General features: G+C 44.2%; 1 protein-coding gene across 1 annotated transcript in view; it reads left to right on the top strand.

Moving 5' to 3' along the window:
• Positions 1–21,308, top strand: part of Adamtsl3 (ADAMTS like 3) — a 271,037-nt gene that overhangs the window by 184,813 nt on the left and 64,916 nt on the right. The window contains 4 exon segments of the mRNA XM_051149310.1: positions 78–225; positions 2,010–2,094; positions 12,133–12,422; positions 17,485–17,614. Of these exon segments, the coding sequence (XP_051005267.1) occupies positions 78–225; positions 2,010–2,094; positions 12,133–12,422; positions 17,485–17,614 (653 nt within the window).

The following is a 21,308-nucleotide window of genomic DNA, read 5'->3' on the forward strand; positions in this document are numbered from 1 at the left end:
GTGCATAATAGGCACGTAGAGCCACAGCTCCCTTCTAGGTAAAGCTACTCACTGGCATCTCCTACCTTTCCCCAAAGTGCACCGTGACTTGTGGCCGAGGGTTGCGCTACCGAGTGGTTCTGTGTATCAACCATCGTGGGGAGCACGTGGGGGGCTGCAACCCACAGATGAAACTGCACATCAAAGAGGAGTGTGTCATCCCCGTCCCATGCTATAAGCCTAAAGGTAAGCTGGAGGTATGTGGTCATTGAAATCAAATAGGGTTTTCCAGCTCTCGTTCGGTCCTGGGCAACTTCCAGTCCCTCGTATTTCCTTATAGAGATGCTTTTGTTGGCAGTTAGCAAGGGATCTTGCTAAGAATGCTGGACATATGTGCTTTAGGATGTAAATCACACAGGGTGGTTCTCATCTGTGTAGGTTTGTGTTCACATTTCATGGTGGACATAAAAAAATTTTTTTTTTTTTTACTTATGTGGTTCCTGCAATCAAGAGAAAGGAAGATGAGGAGGAGAAGGAAAAGGAGAGAGTGAATAAAGGAAAGAGGATCGATAGAGGAGGGCGAGTGAGGAAAAGTCCACTGTTCTCGTGCCCAGAATAGTTCTTCTCATTCTTCTTTATTCTCAAAATGTGTGGGCGCCTCTCCACTACAGTCTCCCTTGACAGAGAGGCACGATGACATTATCATGTGTCACAACGCATGGGATGAGAGAAGGCTTAGTGGTCACCCTGGGTCTGTGAGTGTCTTTTGAATTTCTCATTTGTTCCATATGGACAAGCAGCCATTCCTGACTAGCAAGTCCTGGGGTCACCTCTCAGATATTTGTTCCCTCTCCATGATGATTTTCCTATGCCTCTCCTTACAACAGCTATCTTCTTGACATAGAAAAAGACAGCTGGAGAGCTGACTCACCAGGCCAAGGCACTTGCTGCCAATCCTGACAGCCTGGTTTTAAAGCAGAAAACCATGACTCCTACAAATTGTCCTGTGACCTATGCATGGCTGCTGTGACGTGTGTGCATGCACACACAGACACACACACATAAACACACACACAGACACACACACACACACACACACACACACACACACACACACACACACTATTCCCCAAATAAATAAATAAAAATAAATGTGATAAAACGAACTGGGAAAAGACTGTTCTTGCCCCTTTGTAAAGACTCTTCCTTAGTCCTTCAGGGAGGATGGCACAATTCACCCTCATGAAATCTCAGTTCCTAGATTATACAGATAGCTCCCACAGTTCATCAGTCCACACATCTGACTAAATCCATTGCATAGAAAGATCAGTGGTTGCCATGGCAGGCATACACAGTCATAGATCGCCTTTGCTTATTACGTCTGTCATCAACAGGTTTCCATAGACATTTTCTCAGTGTCTCTAATCTCCCTGAAGTGGCTCCAAAGTTTTCACTTCCCTACTGGGTTAGTTCTCTCCTCCTGTCATGGAAGCTTTGAAGGACAGAGGACAGAAGGACAGAAGGGAGTAGCAACTGTCCCTTGTATGCCCACAGAGAAGGTTTCCACTTGCCAGGTTAATGATGGAATTTGAGTAAGCCTCACACGGAATCTCATCTTTCCACTTCATTGGCCTCTGTGACATTTGCTTTTCTCCATTAATTTATTAATTCAAGAGACAGGAAGAATTTGTGGCAAAAGAAAGACTATGCTATTGTTGGAATAAGAGCTTCAACGCACAAAAAAGCAGAAAAGAGTGTTGATTTATATAAGGCATTTGTATGTTTAGCTTTTGGATGTTCAGCCACATTTAGCTGTATCACAGAGATCACTTTGGTTGCATTTTGTAATGTGTTAATCTAAAAAAAAATAGCAGGAATTTTATTCATTCCAGAAGTGAATGTACTGTGCATTTGAAAAGTAAAACCTCAGTGTTAATGAACTCTGCAGCCAATAACAAGCATATATCCAAGTCCTTAATGATTGATAATAATTAAGCTCACTGGTTTATTTTCCTTTTTTTCCCCCTCAGAAAAAGGTCCAGTGGAAGCTAAATTACCTTGGCTGAAACAAGCACAAGAGCTAGAAGAGACCAGAATAGCTACAGAAGAACCAAAGTAAGTCCAGGGCCTTTTATGAGTGCAATCAGGGCACAGCCAGCTTACATGATATATGTCGTTTTTGTACTCATTGGAGTTCAACGATACATTTAGTATCCAAATGACCTGGATTTACGGACTCCAGAGAGCCGGGGTTGGCTAGGAATTTTCTGCATTTACCAATTCAGCAGTCCTACTTTGGCAGTATGTGTGAGAAGCATGGAAAAGATCGTGTTCTCTAACGCAAAGCAGACCCCTGCTCTATTGCAGGGACAAGTGGGGATAGTTCCTGGATGTGCACATGTGGTTTAACTGAGGACCATCATAGAACTGTACAAATAAACCAATCATCCTGAGCTTACATCATGGCCAGTCTCAGTAAAACTAATGATGCTGAAACACACCAGGGTGGCCTGAGATGAAATCCCAGGGCTGGTGGAACACGGGGAAACAGAAAGAGTGTAGTACTGTGTGGATTAGAGCTTCGAACCACCACCAGACACCATTGCTTAGCGGCCTCACTGTTTAGTGTTGGCCTCTCATTTTCCTTTGTACAGAAAGGGCAGGATGGGCCTTACTCTCCAGGGCCGATTGTAACTCAGAAAGCAGTAGCTACTGCTTGCATGCTATGTGGTGAGGCCCGCTTACAATGGTGTCAGCAGATTTGCAGAATCAAGCACAAATCAAAGGAGCATTCTTGAGGCCAAGAGAGACTCATATAGAGGAGAAGGAAGCAAAGAGACTCTGCAACGTCCAGCCCACGCGTCCATCAGAACAGCAGCCCCCGTGATAGGCTGGAGTAATTGGACAGGACAGCTGATCCCACAGTGGGCAGTTGAGTCTGGAGTGCTGACAAGCTAGCTGCAAAGAGAGCAATTCACAGATGGGACAGGAAGGAGGATCTCAACAGCCATCTGGCTCATTTCCCCAGGATGTCAACTCCAAACGGCTTCTTTTACAAATAAAGTATTGAATGGAAAGGCAAGGCCCGTAGTTCATAATGGCGGTTCTCAGCTCCAATTCTCATAGCACCATATGCCTGTTTCCCATTCCACGGCACCCTGGGACTCTTCTTTATAACCACTCAACGCCTTCAGCAGTGGGCGGAGGTCACTGCATTGAGGCACAGCTCACTGTGGTTGAACAACACAATTACTTTATTGTAACTCAAGTTGCTTCTAGCCCCGTCCCCACTACCACATTTGAACTGATATTTTCTCCTCTTGATCCAAAACATGGCTCCTTCTAATGTCCGCTCTCTGAAACAGATGTGTCTATGCTACATCCCTTGCTTTCCTAACTTTGGAGAAAGCTATCACAGGTCCTAAGAACTTGTTTCCCCACCCCCTACACCCAAATCCATAATTCTTAGCATCTCGGCACTTTTCACATGCAGTTGTTTTCAGGGCCCTTACCAATCTGTTCCACTTGTCTTTATACCCCATCTGTCCCTCATGAGTGTGATCCAGGCCAGCGGTGAGCCTAGAGGAGCACGGGTTACTTGTGCCCCTGGGATGCAGGCTGAGAGCACTGGTGTGTCATAACTCAGCCTTGGCCAGATGCTTCCCCATGGGCAGGCCTGACTCCTGGGGATGGAGTCACGATGGACCTGTGGATGCTACCAGTGAATTCTGAGTGAAGGAGTGGTGTTTGCGTGGGATCCTTAGCACACCCACCCACATACAGCACGCTGGCACTGCTCTCCACCTTCTTTCTTAGCCTTCCCTTGCCATCAGTTACACTCCACTTGACTGGTTTAAGTGTTTTTATTATTTAAAGTTCCAAACCTACACAGAAGGGCAACACAGTGACTCCACAGTGAGCACCTCAAAGCCATACTTGGTGTCTCTACACCATCAGTACTCTGCTTGCCCCAACAGCGCTGCCCCACCCCACTGACCAAACACAGTGCAGCACATCGGAGAATTCTTGCAGGCTTCAGTTTTTCTCTCTCTAAAAGGGAAACAAGCTTTTTTTTTTTTTTTTTAATGTCCTCAGGTCACTTCCATCTAGCTCAAATGGGCTATTTTTAAGATGTAATTATAAAGTGAGGTCTGGTGGCTCACATTTAGAATTGTAGCACTCAGGAAGCTGAAGCAGGAGGATAGCCACGAGTTTGAGGCCCAAAGCCTTTCTGAGCTACAGTGTGAGACTCTGTTTCAAAACCCTAAAGACAAACAAACAAACAAAGTTGCAATAACTCTGAACCAGGCGTATTGGAAGTGGGGGTATCACCATTTTCTTTTCTTTTACAATAGTAATGTATTTTTCCTCTTCCTGTGCTATTACAGTCATACCACAGGGCTTGGCTCTTTAACCATTTGAAAACATACAGTTCAATGACACTAAGAAGATTCACGGTGCTGCCCGACCTATCCAGAATGTTTTCACCATTCTTGGCATGAACTCTGTGTCTACTGAGCAGTCCCAGTTACCTACCTGGCCCCTAGACTCTGATCAATTCTATTCTGCTTTTTGTCTAGGAATTCCATCTGGAGTATCTTGTTACTTCCGCTGGCCTTGAACTCGTGATCCTCTCTGCTCCGCAAGTGTTGCTGTAGTTGGTATCACCTGCATTTTTAACAGGCATGCCAGGCTCCTCCAAGGGGTAGGTGGTGTGCCTTGGTTAGGTTTTTGTCAACTGGACACAAGCTAGAGTCATCTCGGAAGATGGGACCTCAATTGAGAAAAATGTCCCCATCAGACTGGTGTGTGAGCAAGCTTGTGTGGCACTTTCTTGATTTTTTTTTTTTTTAAATTGATGTGGGAGGGCTCAGCCTAGTGGAGGGCAGTGCTAACCCTGGATGGTTGTATAAAGACACAAGCTGGATAAGCTGTGAGAAGCAAGCCAGTAAACAGTGTTCCTTCAGAGGCTCTGCTTCCGTTTCTGCCTCCGGATTCCTGCACTGCTTGGGTTCCTGCCTTGTCCCTCAGTGACAAGACTGGGACTGGGACATGGAAACTCAAACCCTTTCCTTCCCAAGTGTCTTTTCGGTCCTTGTGTGTTTTCACTGAGATTGAAAACAAACCAGAGTAGGCTGTGGATGCAAATTTTGGCATTAACGGGACAGGCAGCCCCTCAGGTCCCTTTAAAGTTCAGGAACTACTGTTTATAACAATGGATTAGGAGACCACAACAGTGGCTGTGCTATAGTGGGTCCCACCCTTGTATCTTTTCCAAGCCTTATCTGACTTAGATGGGGGTCCCCCTTCTCTAAACCACAGATCAAAGGTCATGTGCTCTTCGTTTCTAAAGACACTCTCTGTTCTCCTGGCTTTGTGGAACCCTGAGCTGCCTGCACGGGCTGCCTGGACCCTACCCACCACTCTCCTCATCTGAGGGTCTCGATGCAATCCTCCTGTAAGATTTCTCTTTCTCGTCGCCTGGCGTTTACTGGCCTGTTTTTTAGCTCCCTGCCACTTCTGATTCCAGTCGTGCCCTCTGTTTCCAAACAAAACCACCACATATCTCAGCTTCCAGCTCCCTCGTCTACAGCCATCGCCTTTTGTGGTCTGGGACGCTTGCTTGTTGACAGTGACTGAGAGGATGATCCCAGCTGAATTTCACATCCCTCAAGGAAAGTCTGCCAAGCCAGCCGGGAGAAGATAAATACTCCCACCCCTGTGGTCTACCGGAGGGTGAGCTCTGAATACACACAGAGTGTGGCTGTTCAAAGGCTTTTATTTTTAATTAGGAAAACAAAAAGCTGGAGTTTTGTAAAGCGAAGCCAAGGGAACTGGTGATCTGACCTTCTTGGTTGTCAGCCATGGAGTGTGTTCTCTCAGATGGTATGGCTATTGCTTTGTCATTTGTCACCTCTCTTTTAAGGTCCACCCTGGAGCCTTCTGTACTTCCATGGGATTCCCAACATTTCATCGTTTTTTGGGTTTTTTTTTTTTTTTTAACCTAGCTCCCATTTTTCATATATGAATATGAAAGAAACAACAGACTGAGGCACTGCATGTTTTATTCACTGCTGTTTTGGCTTCTCTGTGAGTGGAAATTGTATTTGCTAGACCTGAGTCAGGCTGTGTCAGGAATCTGCTTTTCTAACCACAGCCAGCACTGAGGCCTTCTTTTAAAGGGAAGATCGCATTCCAAGTGTGCTGTGGGGAGTATTTAATCCCTGCAAATGTCCCAGAAGGGTGTTGTTATTGCCTTCATTTGAGGGCCGTGTAAGCCAACATACCAAAAGGCCAAGGACTGGCCCAGTGTCTCAGAGAGTGTCAGTGATGGACAGAGAGATTTGATGGCCTGTCATAGCAGTTGGGCCCCTTTAGTCCATATCTATAAATTACAAAATAATCCAAACTCTGAGAGTGTATAAGCAGCAACATGACACCTGATGACCTATGATGGCTGCAGTCAAAATTCAGACACACTTAAAAGTATGTGCTGTTACCCTCAGGTTTAATGCAGAAGACAGGACTAATGACATTGATTAATGTTGTGTTCAGACCTGGGCCCCATCCTCAGGATATTCCGTAATGTATATGAAGATATTCTGAAATTAAAAAAAAAATATTCAAAATCTGAGGAACTTTTGATGCCAAGCATTTTGGGTACGGAGGCTCGGCCTGCACTAGGGGAAGAGCTTCTGTTTCCTGTCACCTCACAGGACTTCAGGTTCCTTCCATCCTAAGTGATTGCACTGTGGAACTCTTACGTGTACATTGGGGAATTGTTGGGTGTCAGGGATGGCTTGCTGGGAAGGATGACTTGGTGAATTGAGATCTAGATGTCCCAAAATGTCAGAGGCACCATGTGGCAGATACGTGGAACATGGATATGTATCGGGTGGTTGGCCCATGTTTTCTGCATGTTGAAGATCTTTGTCTATAGACAAAAGCCTGCAGGATTGAGGGGGTCGGTAATGGTAGAAGGGAGTGGATGTTGGTGGTAGCATAGGCTCGGGAAAGATGGTAGACGTTTACTGGAGTCAGAAGCAGTTGAAGGGAATTGACCAGGAAAACAGCATAACCATTACTGTTCTCATGGAAAAGATCTCTAGTTGTGTGCATTTGCTTCTAGTTAATTCCCCATGATAAACCAAAGTGGAGCAAATCTCAAGTAACGTGTCTCTCATTACCTTCTTAGGACATCTCTGCTGGGGTGAGATTTCTGGACCAGAAGACAGGCTTGTTAAAGGTGTTCCTGCTGTCAAGTGTCCTTTCAGAAACCCAATGTCCCCTCCCCCTCAGCACTAGAAACACTGACTCTCACATTTGGTTAGCACTGGGAAATCATCTTTGAAGAAAATATTCTTTTTCGTTTATTATTTTCTGTACTTAACTTTGGTTAACGGAGAGATTTACATTACCATGTGACCTGTGAAAATTAGTGTAACTTAATTTCTTTCAGGAAATTAAATGATTGCTGGAGCACAGTTGGATAGTTCAACATGCACCCACTTTGATGTTTAAATATCATTACCACGTAGATATTTCATTGCCAGTACCATACTAGCTATTTCATCTTTTTGTAATCCTTTTTTCAGATTTGCTTATGTGTTTGTGTCTGCCTGCGTGCGTGTCTGTTGGTCACCTGCGCACCTGGAGCTCGAGGACGCCAGAAGACGGTGTCTGATTCCCTGGCACTGGAGTTACAGATGTTGTGAGTCACCATGTATATGTTGGGAACTGGATTTGGTCCTCCGCCAGATCTAGAGCTAAACTGGAATTAAATGAAATTGGAGGCCAGGAAGATAGCTCAACTGTTACGTGCCCTGGCTTCTCTTCTAAATGATCCGGGTTCAAGTCCCAACACCCACACACCAGCTCACAGCTGCCTGCAACTCCAGCACCAGGGCATCTGATCCCCTCTTCTGGCCTCTGCAGGCACTGCACGCACGCGATACAGAACCATGCAGGTGAAACGCCACACACATAAAATAATAAAAACAAAGGTAAATTTGTTGTTATAGAGCAGTAAATGCTTTTTTAACTATTTAATCATCTCTCCAGCTCCCAGTTTTAACTTTTTAACTCTGTTTTAAGAATAGAATTAAGGGCTAGGCAATTATTCTACGGTTGTTTCTTCTTTTAAAGATGTTCTTGGCTGTTCTCCAGCTCCCATAAGTCTTTAGAGTTGTTTGGTGACCTTTTGGCCCCGAGTTCTGACAACCTCAGAGACTGAGGCCCACGTTAGACATGTTTAGGGGAGAACAACAGTTGCCATAGCTCGGAGTCTTGTGCTCCGTGTTGGAGAGCGTTCTTAGATCTTTGTGGTCAGAATGTAGTCGACACTGCAATTTTTTAAATTAAATTTTATTTATTTATTAGTGTGAGTGTATGGGCATATATATGTATATATATATGTGTGCGTGTGTGTGTATGTGTGTGTGTTATATATGTGTATATATATGCTATAGTGCATGTGTGTGGGGGTCAGAAGACAGCCTCCAGAGGTCAGTTCTCTCCTTCCACCCTACGGTTCCTAGAAACTGAACTCAGGTTGAATTGGGCTTGGCTTCAAGCATTTTTACCTGCTATGCCATCTTATCGGCCCTTTACCCAGCATCTCATAGTTTTAGCTATACTAGACCAACATGTTTAGCATAAAATTTACATTTATAAGCTCATAGGATTACGGAAATAAGGTGGGCACGGTGGTAATCCCACCCACTGTAATCCCAGTGCATTTAGGGAGGCAGAGGTAGGCAGATCTCTATGAGTTGGAGGCCAGCCTGGTCTACAAAGCAAGTCCAGGACGGCCAAGGCTACACAGAGAATCCCTGTCTTGAAAAAACAAACAAAAATTATGGAAGTGTTCTTATATTTCTAATGCTTGGGTTTTCTCACTTATAAAATTAAGGAGGTAATATAACAATTATATTAAGTAATATATACAATACATTTAGTATAGGATCTGACAACTAACACTGTGTTAGCTGAATTCTGTGGATATAGGTCATTTTACATTATGTATCTATGTTTCATATTTATACATGAATATACTTGTGATTTTAGCTTATTGATTTTTTTCCCCAAAAGTTTTCAGTTAACTTCATGTTTTGTAGCAATCAGTTAAATTTCAAACCAGATACCCCGTCTATTGGGTTTATTCTTTGGGTAAAGAACAATTTGTTTGTTTGTTTGTTTGTTTGGACACGGTGTCAATGGGCAGAGTAAATGTATTATAAAGGCCAGGTTGGTCTCAAACTCACCATTCTCCTGCCTCCACCATCCAAATGCTGGTCTTGTATATGCGTAACACCATGCTCGACCTCTGTTCATTTTTTTCTTGATTGTTTTTACACTTGTTTTTTTGCCCTTTTATTTTATGTCTATATTAAATTGCCTTTTCTACCTTTATTACCTTTACTGACAGCTATTCTTTTATTGTTTTGGATATTTTCATATTTGTATATTTTCCCATATAATTAAAATTATAGTACTTCTCTAAAACAAACCCAAGCATTGCTTGTATTTCAATAATATTGACAAACACTATAGGCTTAATTTTTATAATTTATTTTTTGTGTATGTGTTTATGCCTGGGCACACACTCATGTGCCACAACATGAGTGTGGAGGTCAGAGGACAACTTGCAGTTAAGTCTCTCCTTCTACCACAGGGGTCCCAGGAATTGAACTCAGGTCGTCAAGGTTGGCAGCAGGTGACTGTACTCACTGAGCCATCTTGCCAGCCCAATCAGGGCTATTTTAGAGTACAGATCCAGATTGTTCTGGAGCTTATGAAAGTTGTCTTCTACTATATTTTTCTTTGTATTCTATCTCCTTTCTTCTTTGTCCCATAAGGTTGTGAAATGGAAATCCCTATTTCCTTGTTGCTTGTTGGCTAAGGGTGTCTTCAGTGTCTAGAGACCACCTGCCTTCTGTGGCATGTGGCCTCTTTCCACCTTTGGGTCAGCAGGAAGAGCTGCTATTCTGCCTACAACTTTAGGCTTCAACATTACATTTCTTTAAATCACATCTTTCTAGAAGACAATACACCTTTCCAAGGTGCATCTTTCTTTATTTTATTTTTGGAAAATGTTTTCTATTTCATGTTGCTTTCTAAATCCTCTTCAATATCAGATTACCTAAGTTCCCTCTTGCTATGACTCTAAAATAGCAGTTTTAATAATCAGTGTTATGGGACATAGCGCATAGGTGAGTCTTACCTGTTCGAAGTGAACCGTCAATGAGTGTTGACAGGTGCTCATGTCTGTAGCAGTGGGGTGGGAGGCAGAGGCAGCAATTATCCTCAGAGATGGAGCCTCAAGTGAAGCAAGTCTCTCTATTTCACAGCAGACAAGAGTTTCAGGACAAGCTAGTTTGGTGTGGAGCTGGAGGTTATTGAGGAGAGAGTTTAAGGTAGATGGAAGCTTGAGAGTAATTAGATTGAGATGCTAATCCTCTGAGGAATGGAATAGGCCGCATCCCAGCATGGCTGCAGCTCACTCCTGAGGAGAGTCACTCAAGCGTCTTAGCAGTCCTTGCCTACAGGATTTGGGAGCTCTTGGAAGCACACTGTTCAGTGGCTTTGAAACATTAATGCTCAGACTTGCATCTCCACACCTCAGCAGCAGCTTCTCACTTCTCTAGCACTGTAGCCAATGCACAGCATTCTGCTTATAAAGCGATTCTCATTGTATTTATTTCAGTTATTACAGTGTGAAGTCAAATATATAGTCTTAGGGGAAATGTTGCAATAAATAAACCTATTGACATTACTCGGTTCAGAGTCTTCCAAGCCTAACCTGCCACTGAATTCTTTCACCTATCACTTTATTTTCCTTTAAAAAAAATGTTGCTAATTTATTTGTGCATATGTGTAGGTTGATGTGCATGTGTGTATGGCTGCATTGGTGTGTCTGTGTGTGTTCAGTATGGGTACGCATACTGAAAAGTATGCGTGGTGCTTAGAGGATAACTTTTGGGGGCTTAGGGGTCCTGTGCCTTGTTTGAGGCAGTGTCCCTTTTGTCTCTGACAGTATGCTGCATATTTCAGGTTATTCTGGGTGAACTTCTAGGTGATTCTCCTTTCTCTGCTTTGCCATTGGAATGCTGGGGTTACAGTTTTCTGCCATCACATCCAGCTTTGTACTTGGGTTCTGGGGATCAAGCTTGGGTTGTAAGGCTCACACAACAAGCACTTTTACTCACTCAACTTTCTTCCCATCCTCATTCTGCTAATGTGTTAATATCTGACATATGAGGTATTGCTTCGGAGTATCTTATATATGCATGTCACTACTGTACCTATTTTTTAACGAGTGCATACAAGTATTAGAAATATTTCCTGCAGAGGGCCAGAGAGTAAATATTTTAGGTTAGACAGAATAACTAATCTGCTTCAAACACTCAACTCCGCCCAGTAGCAGAAAAACACCCATTAATGAAAGGTTGGCAAACGAGTGTGGCTGTGTTCCTGGTATAATTTTTCATCCTAGACCCTAAAATGTGGATTCTATTTAATTTCCATGTGTCACAAAATATTATCTTTGTTCATCACCAACAGTGCCAAGCTATAAAAGTCATCTGTAGCTGATGAGCTCTTACAAGAACAGTTGCAGGGTAGATTTCGTTTGAGAGGCCCAGTCTGACGACCTTTGCGACTTGGTGGGTCATAATTCAGGGTAAAGAATAAATGTTTCGCTCCAAGGTCAGTTTGTGCACTCGCACCCATGTTCAAGAACATTCAGAAGGCCAGGTGTTTGTTAAACATGAAAGAACATTACAGCGTCACGCGCTTTGCAGACACATTTGCCTTACCCTGTAGTACTTACGTCTTAAATCTGGAGAGAGCTCAACATTCTCCCCATTACAAAGGAAAAGCTCACCAAAGATTGACTGAATAGAGATAAGCAAAAAATACCCGTGTTTTAAATAAAATCACGTGATTATCTCTAAATGAGGGTTTATTTTTCACGTCTTAAGAAATACTGTAATACTTGATATGGGTCTCAGCATTTGATTTTTGTGTGTAGGCAAAAGCGGTGTGTCCTTAACGAAGAGTTCTCTTTGTTGGTTGTAAGATTTTAAAGCATGCTAACTACGTCATCGACAGTCACCATGTGTGACCCATCTCTTGGCTTCTGGTGTTGCTCAGGTTCATCCCAGCGCCCTGGTCGGCCTGCAGCACCACGTGTGGGCCCGGCATTCAGGTCCGTGACGTGAGGTGTCGGGTGCTCCTCACGTTCACACAGACGGAGACTGAGCTCCCTGAGGAGGAGTGTGAAGGCCCCAAGCCAACCACTGAGCGACCCTGCCTCCTTGATGCCTGCGATGATCAGAGCCCTGTTTCTCAAGAGCTGGGTGGCCCTCTCCAGGAGAACAGTGAGATGACTTACGACTGGGAATATGCTGGCTTTACCCCCTGCACTGCGACATGTTTGGGAGGTATTCAAGCCCCTTCCTAAAAGATAAATATGTGGCCCGTCACTAAGGGTATGACCATGTCACCTAAGCCACGTATGCAAATTAGCAAAAGTCTAAAAGGTCGAGATTGGATTCATTTAATAGCAAAACGATGCTTTTTCTTTCTTTTATACTTGGGAGTTATGATTATAGAGTGACTAAAAACAGTACCTTTGGCCTAAGATCAGCTTCACTGAGAGGGAACGAGGTTCACTGATTAATATGGAATAAGTTAGAAAATAGATGCAGTGAAGCAATCTTATGTAGACATCGGCATCACGGAATGGGATTCCTTCTGGGATTGCTTCTAGCTACTGCAGTGGTGAATAAGACGCAGCCTGAGAAAGCATTTCCCTTCATGCCTGGTGCTGGGCCAGCAACCATAGCGCACTTGCCCCCATGATGACAGCTGTGTGCATGCACAGGTGATGTGCAGAGCTAGGCTAGGCATAGGATGTAACCAGTGTATACAGCCAGGTTCTCCTAAGAGGAGAAAGTGGGCCTTGGAATCATTTAAGCATTGTAGGATTTTTTTTTAAGTAATAAGGATTAGCAGGGAGCAGGCATCCAAGAGCTGTTTTTTGTTTTGTTTTGGTTTTATTTGTTTGTTTGTTTGCTTGGTGTGGCTGATGAGGACATGTGCATCCTGGGAATGCTGGCCAACTAATTAGTGAACCCCAGGCCAGTGAGGCACCATGTTTCAGAAACAACATGATGGTTCCTACGGAACAATACCTGAGGTTAATATTTGGCCTTCACAGGCATTTGTGCCTGCACACTCCACACACATTCACACACACACACACACACACACACACACAATTGATTTAAAAGAAAGCATAACCGCCAGGAAGGATAGCTCTTTTACTAACAAGAAAAGTGCCCTGGTTTCCCCAGTGACCCTGGACTCCTGAACCCTGTCCTGTGACTCTTGACTCACCTGCCTGTTGCTATGCAGTGGGCTTACTCCCTGATCACCTTCTGCTGTCAGTCCCTGAAGTAGGTCAGAAAACAAAAGCTGCTGCCCACGAGCCAGTGGCTCATGCATCTGAGCCTTTGGCTGATGAGCTTACTCCACTCTTCCGGGAGTGTCTTGAGCTGGTGGCTTGGAGTGCCCTAGTAGGTCCTAGAACTCAAGGCCAACCATTGTGCCTCAAATCTTGAGACTGAATTCTCAATCCTTGCCCTCCAGTGTCCCTGACCATCTCTACCTTCCTTGTCCCAGTCTCGGAACACATCATCCTTGAGCTCTGTTCTGTAACATTGCCATCTTGGCACTGAGCCCAGCGAAAGTGGCATGTGCCTTACCCCAGGCTACAACAATGCTACTGTTTTGTGTGTAGTGTTGGCCTTATGTGATTTCTAGAGAGAGAATCCTTAGCAGAGTCAGGCACAGTCTGGCATACCTGGAAGCTCAGCACTTGGGAAGTCAGGGCAAGGAGATTAGCAGTTCCAAGACCATCCTCAGCTAGTGAGTTTGAGGTCAGCCTGGGTTCCATGCGAGCCCTTAGCTGCCTCCATCTTTTTTTCCCTCTCACTCACTGCTCCATTGCTCCTAGAACTCCATTCCATCTCCCTAGGAACTTAGCCTTTCTGGTTTACTTGGGCCTGAAACACAAGCCATGCCTTTTATCTCCAGAGCACATAGCGTCAGCATCCCCCAGTGCTGTCATGTGTTTGCCCCAAACATAACGTCTCTTCATCTAAGTTCAGGACCCTGGATGGATACCTCTTCTCGCATGCCTTAAAAACCTTAGCACTGGCGTGCTCTTGGCACATAGAAAGCGGCTTTTCTCCTGATGAGCCCTACAAGCAGCGAAAGAGAATAAAAGTTGCATCAGTTCATTCTGGACTCATTTTAACATACTCCCTGAGGAGATGTGTTCCTGACACGGTACATTAACCATCACTGTTTTATTGTCTCCAAATCCCTTCAAATCTTGAGAGGCCTCAAGCTGTAGTTTTTAATGCAGCTAGTCTTGATATAATTGGTGACTTCCTGTCAAGCTCCAGTGAAGTTTATGATGCCCTTCATAAGGCCAAACAACCTTCAACGAGCCTTAACCTTTATCAGCCATGTTCACAGGTTCCTGAGTCTATCTGTGTGTGACACTGAGTGATGTGCACAGTGGTAAGGTGTGGCACTGTTCCCTGGACTTCTCTGGGTCCATAACATTCAGTTTCCTCTCTTCTCTTTGCCTGAAAGGTTGGAGTACTCTTCACTTAATCATATTAACGAATCTTTTTAATATAATCTCAGGTTCACACATATACACATAACATGCACATATATCACAGTGTAACATATCACACACATATCACAATGCAACATACCACACACATTACCCCCCCACATACATATCTCACACACAAACACAACATGCACCCCTTATTTGGGAAGGTGTGATATGAACTTGTCAATAACCCAAGTTCAAACTGACCTAAACTAACAGAAAAAAGTGTTTGTTCTTTGTTTTCTTATTTTGAGATGGGGCACTGTTATGTAGCTCTGGCTGGTTTGGAACTCACTGTGTAGACCAGGCTGACTTTAAATCCACAAACATCTGCCTCCCCAAGTGCTGGTATTAGACAAATGTGTTATATTTAATCATGTCTGCTATATTTAATCATTTATTTCCTGATGAAGACTTTAAGAGTATATTTGTATATACGTGTGCATATAGATGTGGCCATATGCCATCGCATGTTTGATGATTGTCTCATGATGTGACATCATGTAGCAATGTCACTCCTGTCTTGTTTGTGCAAGAACACTGTATGCTTTCACAATGAAAGATTACCCGATAACATATTTCTTTGAATAGTTCTTGACATTGGCATATGACGTGTGTGTGTGTGTGTGTGTGTGTGTGTGTGTGTGTGTGTGTGTGTGCATAACTAAGAAATGACACATTTATCAAAAAACTGCAGAAGCTGAATATGAGGAATGCAGACTCAAGCAACAAAAGAAATTTATTACAAAAATTTCACTGAACAAATTCATTAGTGTGCTCTAAGCACATAAATGTAATGACATACATTTTGTTATGAATAATATGAATTTATTTTGATAAATTTTACCTTTTTATTTTTTAAAAGATAACTATTTGACCAAACACCCTCCAGAAGCAAGAAGGTCAAAATCACATTGTTGGATTAATATGTGATCTATGAAATATTTTGTAGCCATCTTTGGAAAATATAGTCTACACCAAAAAATAGTCCAATTTATTTAGTAGATTTTAACTTTTCTGTTGATGGAAATCATGTCATGGATGTTCTATCCAAAGTGATGCTGTAAGACCCCTCCCCAGTCAGTCTCCAACGTATTCTGAATATGTGCTCTAAATAATTTATTTGTTCCAAATTAAAATGCATTTTAAATATGACTGCAGTTTTCTTAGATAAAAAACACAACTAAAATCTATTGAAGTGACCTTCCATTTTCCTATAAGGCTACTAAGGAGTTTGGTGTTTTGAAATAAAAGTCAGAATGCCTAGACTATAGCTATGTCTTCTTGTATTTTGGGTAAATCAGTGCTTACCTGAAACACTCAAAGATGCCAGCTGACTTCACAGGCCATCGCTGTGAGCATAATGAAGCAGGTGAAGACAGGGGAGGAAATATTATCAGAAAAAAAATTAAACAAGAAAAACATCTGTCTTATAAGTCTTTTGGCCTAGACTATACTCTGCAAAGTGCTGTTCAATGGCTGAACTGGTTACAGAATGTGCATCTGGCACCAAAGCGGATCTGCTTGCATGTTTCAAGTAACAGTCGGTAACTGTTAGTGTTTTCATTAGATATTTTCATCAAAAGTGTGAGTTATATTTCACCCAGTTCCAAGTTTCCAATAACTTCCCATTTTTGTCTCAACAGAGGAAGAATACTGATTGAGAGTTGGGGCTTTGGGAGTCACATAGCCTTCTCTGTCTGGCCTCCAAGGGAAAACATGTCTGTGAATGTTCACACATACACAGGGGGATACTGCTGCATGTGAAAGCCGTGGCACATGGCACATGCTGGAAGCCTCAGAATACAGAACAGAGGCCGTTGAAACCAGAGGCAGGGAATTTACTCTCCGAGGGCTTTTTTCTTTCCACCTATTTATCTATTTTGATTCTCGTGTGTGTGTGTGTGTGTGTGTGTGTGTGTGTGTGTGTGTGTGTGTGTGTGTGTGTTACCTGTAGAGGCCCTAAGTGATGTCACGAATCATCCTTGACATCAGGAATCCACCTTATCCACTGAGACAGAGTCTCTCAATCAAACCCAGAGCTCATGGATCTGGATTTGGCTAGTTTCCCCTAGGCAGCTTGCTGTGGGGGATCCCAGCTCTCTGCCTTCTGAGGCTGGAATTCAGATCAGTAGCCACTGAGCAATTGCTGGGCTTGGGGAGTCTAAACTCTGTGCATCAAGCACATTAGCTACTGAGCCATCTCCCCAGGCCAAATCTTTAGTTTTTAACCTACCACCCACTTCAGTCTTAATTTCTCTCTATGGATGCCGTTTACTTGACCTCCCAGGCTGTTGTAGACTTGGATGGAGGCACATCACACCCTTGTGCGGTGGGAGGCAGTTCTGCTAATGGAGGAAGCATCATTAATTACAGGAACAGTGCAGGGGAGCTCCAGCCACGATGGAACGGTTCCATGTGCAACTGGATTCATCAGTGGCGGTGATGTAGAGGAAACAATGATCTTTAGCAGAAGATGTAGTTTTCCCTTAGATAAACCGTTGTGCATGCTGGAAAGCAGCACCACAACTGTAGAGGTGCACCCAGCTTTGAGTTCCTTAGGAAGCAGCTGGTTCTGAGTATAGGCTGCTCCTAAACATTTCCAAGTGCGTAGACGTTGGCAGAGAGAGTAGAGAGGTTGGGTTTAGAGTGGAAATGAAGGGTATTAAGGTCTTGGGATTGAGGGTGAGCTTAGTAGATGGTTTCTGATGTAGTCAACAAGGCAACGTGTGCTGACATAAAGACCCTACTTGCTTTCTTTGCATGGTAAGTTATTCTGCATATGTGTGGTTTCTCTTTCCACCTTCTAGGCCATCAAGAAGCCATAGCTGTGTGCTTACATATCCAGACCCAGCAGACGGTCAATGACAGCCTGTGTGACATGCTTCATCGTCCTCCCGCAATGAGTCAGGCCTGTAACACAGAGCCCTGCCCGCCCAGGTATGTGCCCCCTTATGCAGCTACGCTAGAAATGCTCTCTGGACAGTAACGCCCTCTTTCAAAGAGAACCGCGTCGTGCATAGAGATGCACAGACTCTTCGAAGCAGATCAGCCAAGCCATTTAGAGCTCTCTCATCTGCTCAAATTATGCTGTGGCCCCAGTTTCTTCAGGGTACATTCAAGAGCAGTTAAAGTGGGCAGAATTCCTCTTAAGCCTTCCATTTGCATCAAACATCAGTGGACATAAACTGGCCTGCTACTGTAGAAATCAGCCAGTGTGTTCCCTTCTTCCTCCTGAGGCTCTTTTATACTCTACTGTATTTGGATTATTTAGGCCTCAACCTCCCTTCCAACCTCCCAACCCTGAGTAAGAGAAAGAAGGTTAATGGGGAGAGGGGCCCCCTTTACTTCTCCTGGCTGTTTAGGGTTAATTTGGTTCTTTGGGGAGGGGGGCATACCCATCTCCAACAACGACAACGGCAGACTCAGCCAGCAGTCTCCTCCAAGCCACTGTATCCCAAAGCATTTCTCTCTGTCTGTTTGCTTCCAACTCCATTACTGTCCATTTCTGGTCTCTTCCAACTGCTACATGCCACACACCAACACTGCAGGTCATGACGCTGTGTGCCTGTGTGTGTGTGTGTGTGTGTCTTGTGCGCTCTTATTTATATCCTCAGAGCCCTAGACCACGCCCCTCTCTGTGCTGCAAGAGGAAGGTTGGCAAAAGCCACACCCCTCACAAGGCAATTAACATGTGTGGATAAACTAAAGCTCAAACTAAAGTCCCACACTTGGGATTAGAACCAAAGCATATTTACACAGAAACCAAACATATTTACGAAGAAACCAAAACTTCCAGTACACAGTCTCCTCAAAGGAACCTCTCACTGGGATGACATGGCACCTGAGGAAGCGGGTCACATGGTCCCATAGCAGGAGCATCATCTGTATTTGTGGATGAGTCAGTGGTCTACTTGTTACTTAAAACTCACACAGATCTGCTGCTACCTCTATGTGCTGCTTAGTCTTTGTCAACTTGGCACAAATGAGAGTCACACGGGAAGAGGGAACCTCCAACTAGCAACTGCCGCCATCAGATTGCCCTGGGAGCATGTTTGAGGTGCATTTTCTTGATTAACAACTAATGTGGGAAGGCCCGGCACACTGCAGGCAGTGCAACTCTGGTCAGATGGTCCTGAGTTGTATAAGAAAGCATGCTGAGCAAGCCATAGGCAGCAAGCCAGTTCCTCCCCATCACTTTTGGTCAATGCTTTGTCACAGCAGCAATGAAGCACACACACGCTCAGACACCTTTACTTCTTCCCTGCCTTGGGTGTCAGATTGTGGAGTTTGAAATGTTAGGACCCCGAAAGAACAGGTGAGGGCACCTTGCTGTGAAAGGCTGACCTTAAAAGGTAACCTGCTTCCTTGCCCAGGTCCTTGTAAGAACCTGGGGATTTGGACCCTCCGTGCTGGGGCGTTGCTGGCTACAGATGATTATAATTCAGTATTATTGGTTTGCCGCACATATGTTTCCCAGTCTAGCCCCGTTTTTTCCCCTTTGTCTACCTTTGTTATGTCAAACACTCTTCTGCAATAAATTAAATGCCAAAAAACTTAGATCCCATTCCATCACCTCTCACTCTCTTTGCTGAAACCTTAGTAATTATGCTGTCCACCCGATAAGCTGCCTTCACTTGCTAAAGGCAGGTCTTGTGATGTCTAGGACTCAAAGTGATGGTGGAAGGTTACTGTGTCCTCTGTCTGCCATGTCGAGAAAGCATAAGTGCGTTTTATGGGCATTTAGGAAATAAGTTGTGCTTCAGTTCTCCTGATGCCTCTGTGAAATGTGCTGGCGATGATGTTGGCCATCCTTCCTTGATGGCATAAGGATGAGGATCAAGGAGGTTGGACCACTCCAGTCTCCCAGGGTCCTTTGCGGCCTGGAGATGTGACCCTTCCTTCATGAGCCTTGTCCTCTAACAGGGGCTGTCTCAGGAGGGGGTCAGCTCAGATGCCTCATGGTTGGTGTGACAAGATGACACAGTGGTTCTGTCCATCCCTACATCTCTGACCTTCTGAGTACCCGTCAGAAATACTAGGAATGTCTTGGCTGCTCTCAGAGCCACCTCTCTGGACCCAGAGGGCATGATGCAGTAAAGGCCCATGGCCTCATACTTCCAGGCGAGGTGGGGCCCAGAGGCAGCACAAGGAAGTCCCTGCCCATTGCCTCACAATCACACCTCAGTGACTGCATTCCAGGGTAGTCCACACTAGAGTACTCATTAAGTGTGGTCTCACTGCCAATCAGGACACATCCAGAGTTTTCCATGAGTATCAAGCACAGCCAAATCAATTGCACACTCAAACCAATCATGAACAAAAGAATTGTTTTAATGGCCTAGGAGTATAGCTCAGTACAGAGGGCTATGTAAAGGCCTAACATATGTAAGGTCTTGCGCTTGATCTCTAGCGCTGTCAGGATTTGTTTTATCTGTCCCACACATCTCCAAATGTGGTAGCTAATCTTGCTTGTCAGCTAGGCCCACCTGTGGGGAAAAAAAAAAAGGACAGCAGTAGAGGAATTACCTCCATCAGATTAGCCTGCGAGCACATCTGTGGAGCATTTTCTCGATTGCTGATTGGTGTAGGAAGGAGCAGCCTACTGGGGCGGGGGAGGGCAGTGTCACCCCGAGGCAGGTGTGCTTGGGCGCCATGAGACTGGGTAGCTGATGGTAGTTTGAAAGCAAGCCAGCAAGGAAGCAGTGTTTCTCCATGGGCGCTGCCTCAGTGTATGCTTCCAGATTCCTGCTGCCTTGAGCTCTTGCCCTGGATTCCCTCTGTGAGGGACTGTACAGTGTTTAGATGAAACCAACCCTTTCCTCCCTGAGTTCTGCGCTCTTGGCCACAGTGTTTATCACCAGGCTTATTATTTCTTGTCATTATTCTCTTGGTTGTGTAACGTAGCAACTCTTTACACAGTGTTCCCGTTGTCCCGAGTACCCTGGGTAACCTAGAGATGACTTAAAAGTGTCTCGGGGCGTGTGTAGGTATTCAAAGGCAACACCACTTTACGTAAGGGACGTGGGCCATCATGGATTTTGGTGTCTTCTGGGGATGGAAGTTGTCTCAGGAGTGCTTGCTGCAAGCACAAAGGGTGACTTTATTTGGGGTAGTGTAGGGTGTGAATGCAATTAGAAGTTGCTCATAGAATTGCTGCTTGGTACTAAGCACGCAAACCTTAGTGATCCAAGAAACGTAGCAAGGTTTCTTAGTTTTCTTCTCATTCTAATGTTGAAATCAATATTGAATCAAATATTTTTGGGAAAGTGGGAAAGTGTGTATAGACAAAAATGTTATTTCTTCTTAAGTGCAGTTGAGTCTGCTTCTGTGTCTGTAGCCATAAAGATAATTCCATCTCTGTAGTGTTTTCCAGAAATGCTCAGAGCACAGCCCTGTTTCCCACACTGTGCTTATCTGTGCATCAGAGCTCAGTAGAGGAGTCTTAAGGGTCTCACAGCACATACAGAAATCTTCTATGGACTTTAAACAAGCCAAGCAGAGGAATGAATTTGTAACTACTGTCTGTGCTACATCGTACATTTCTCTGCTATTTTAGTCAATAACTTTGCATCCATTTAGAAATGTGGTGATGAATATGGAACATATAAATAACCTTGGTTTCTGAATATGA

Source organism: Acomys russatus, chromosome 7 (assembly GCF_903995435.1).
Source record: "Acomys russatus chromosome 7, mAcoRus1.1, whole genome shotgun sequence".
Taxonomy (NCBI): Eukaryota; Metazoa; Chordata; class Mammalia; order Rodentia; family Muridae; genus Acomys; species Acomys russatus.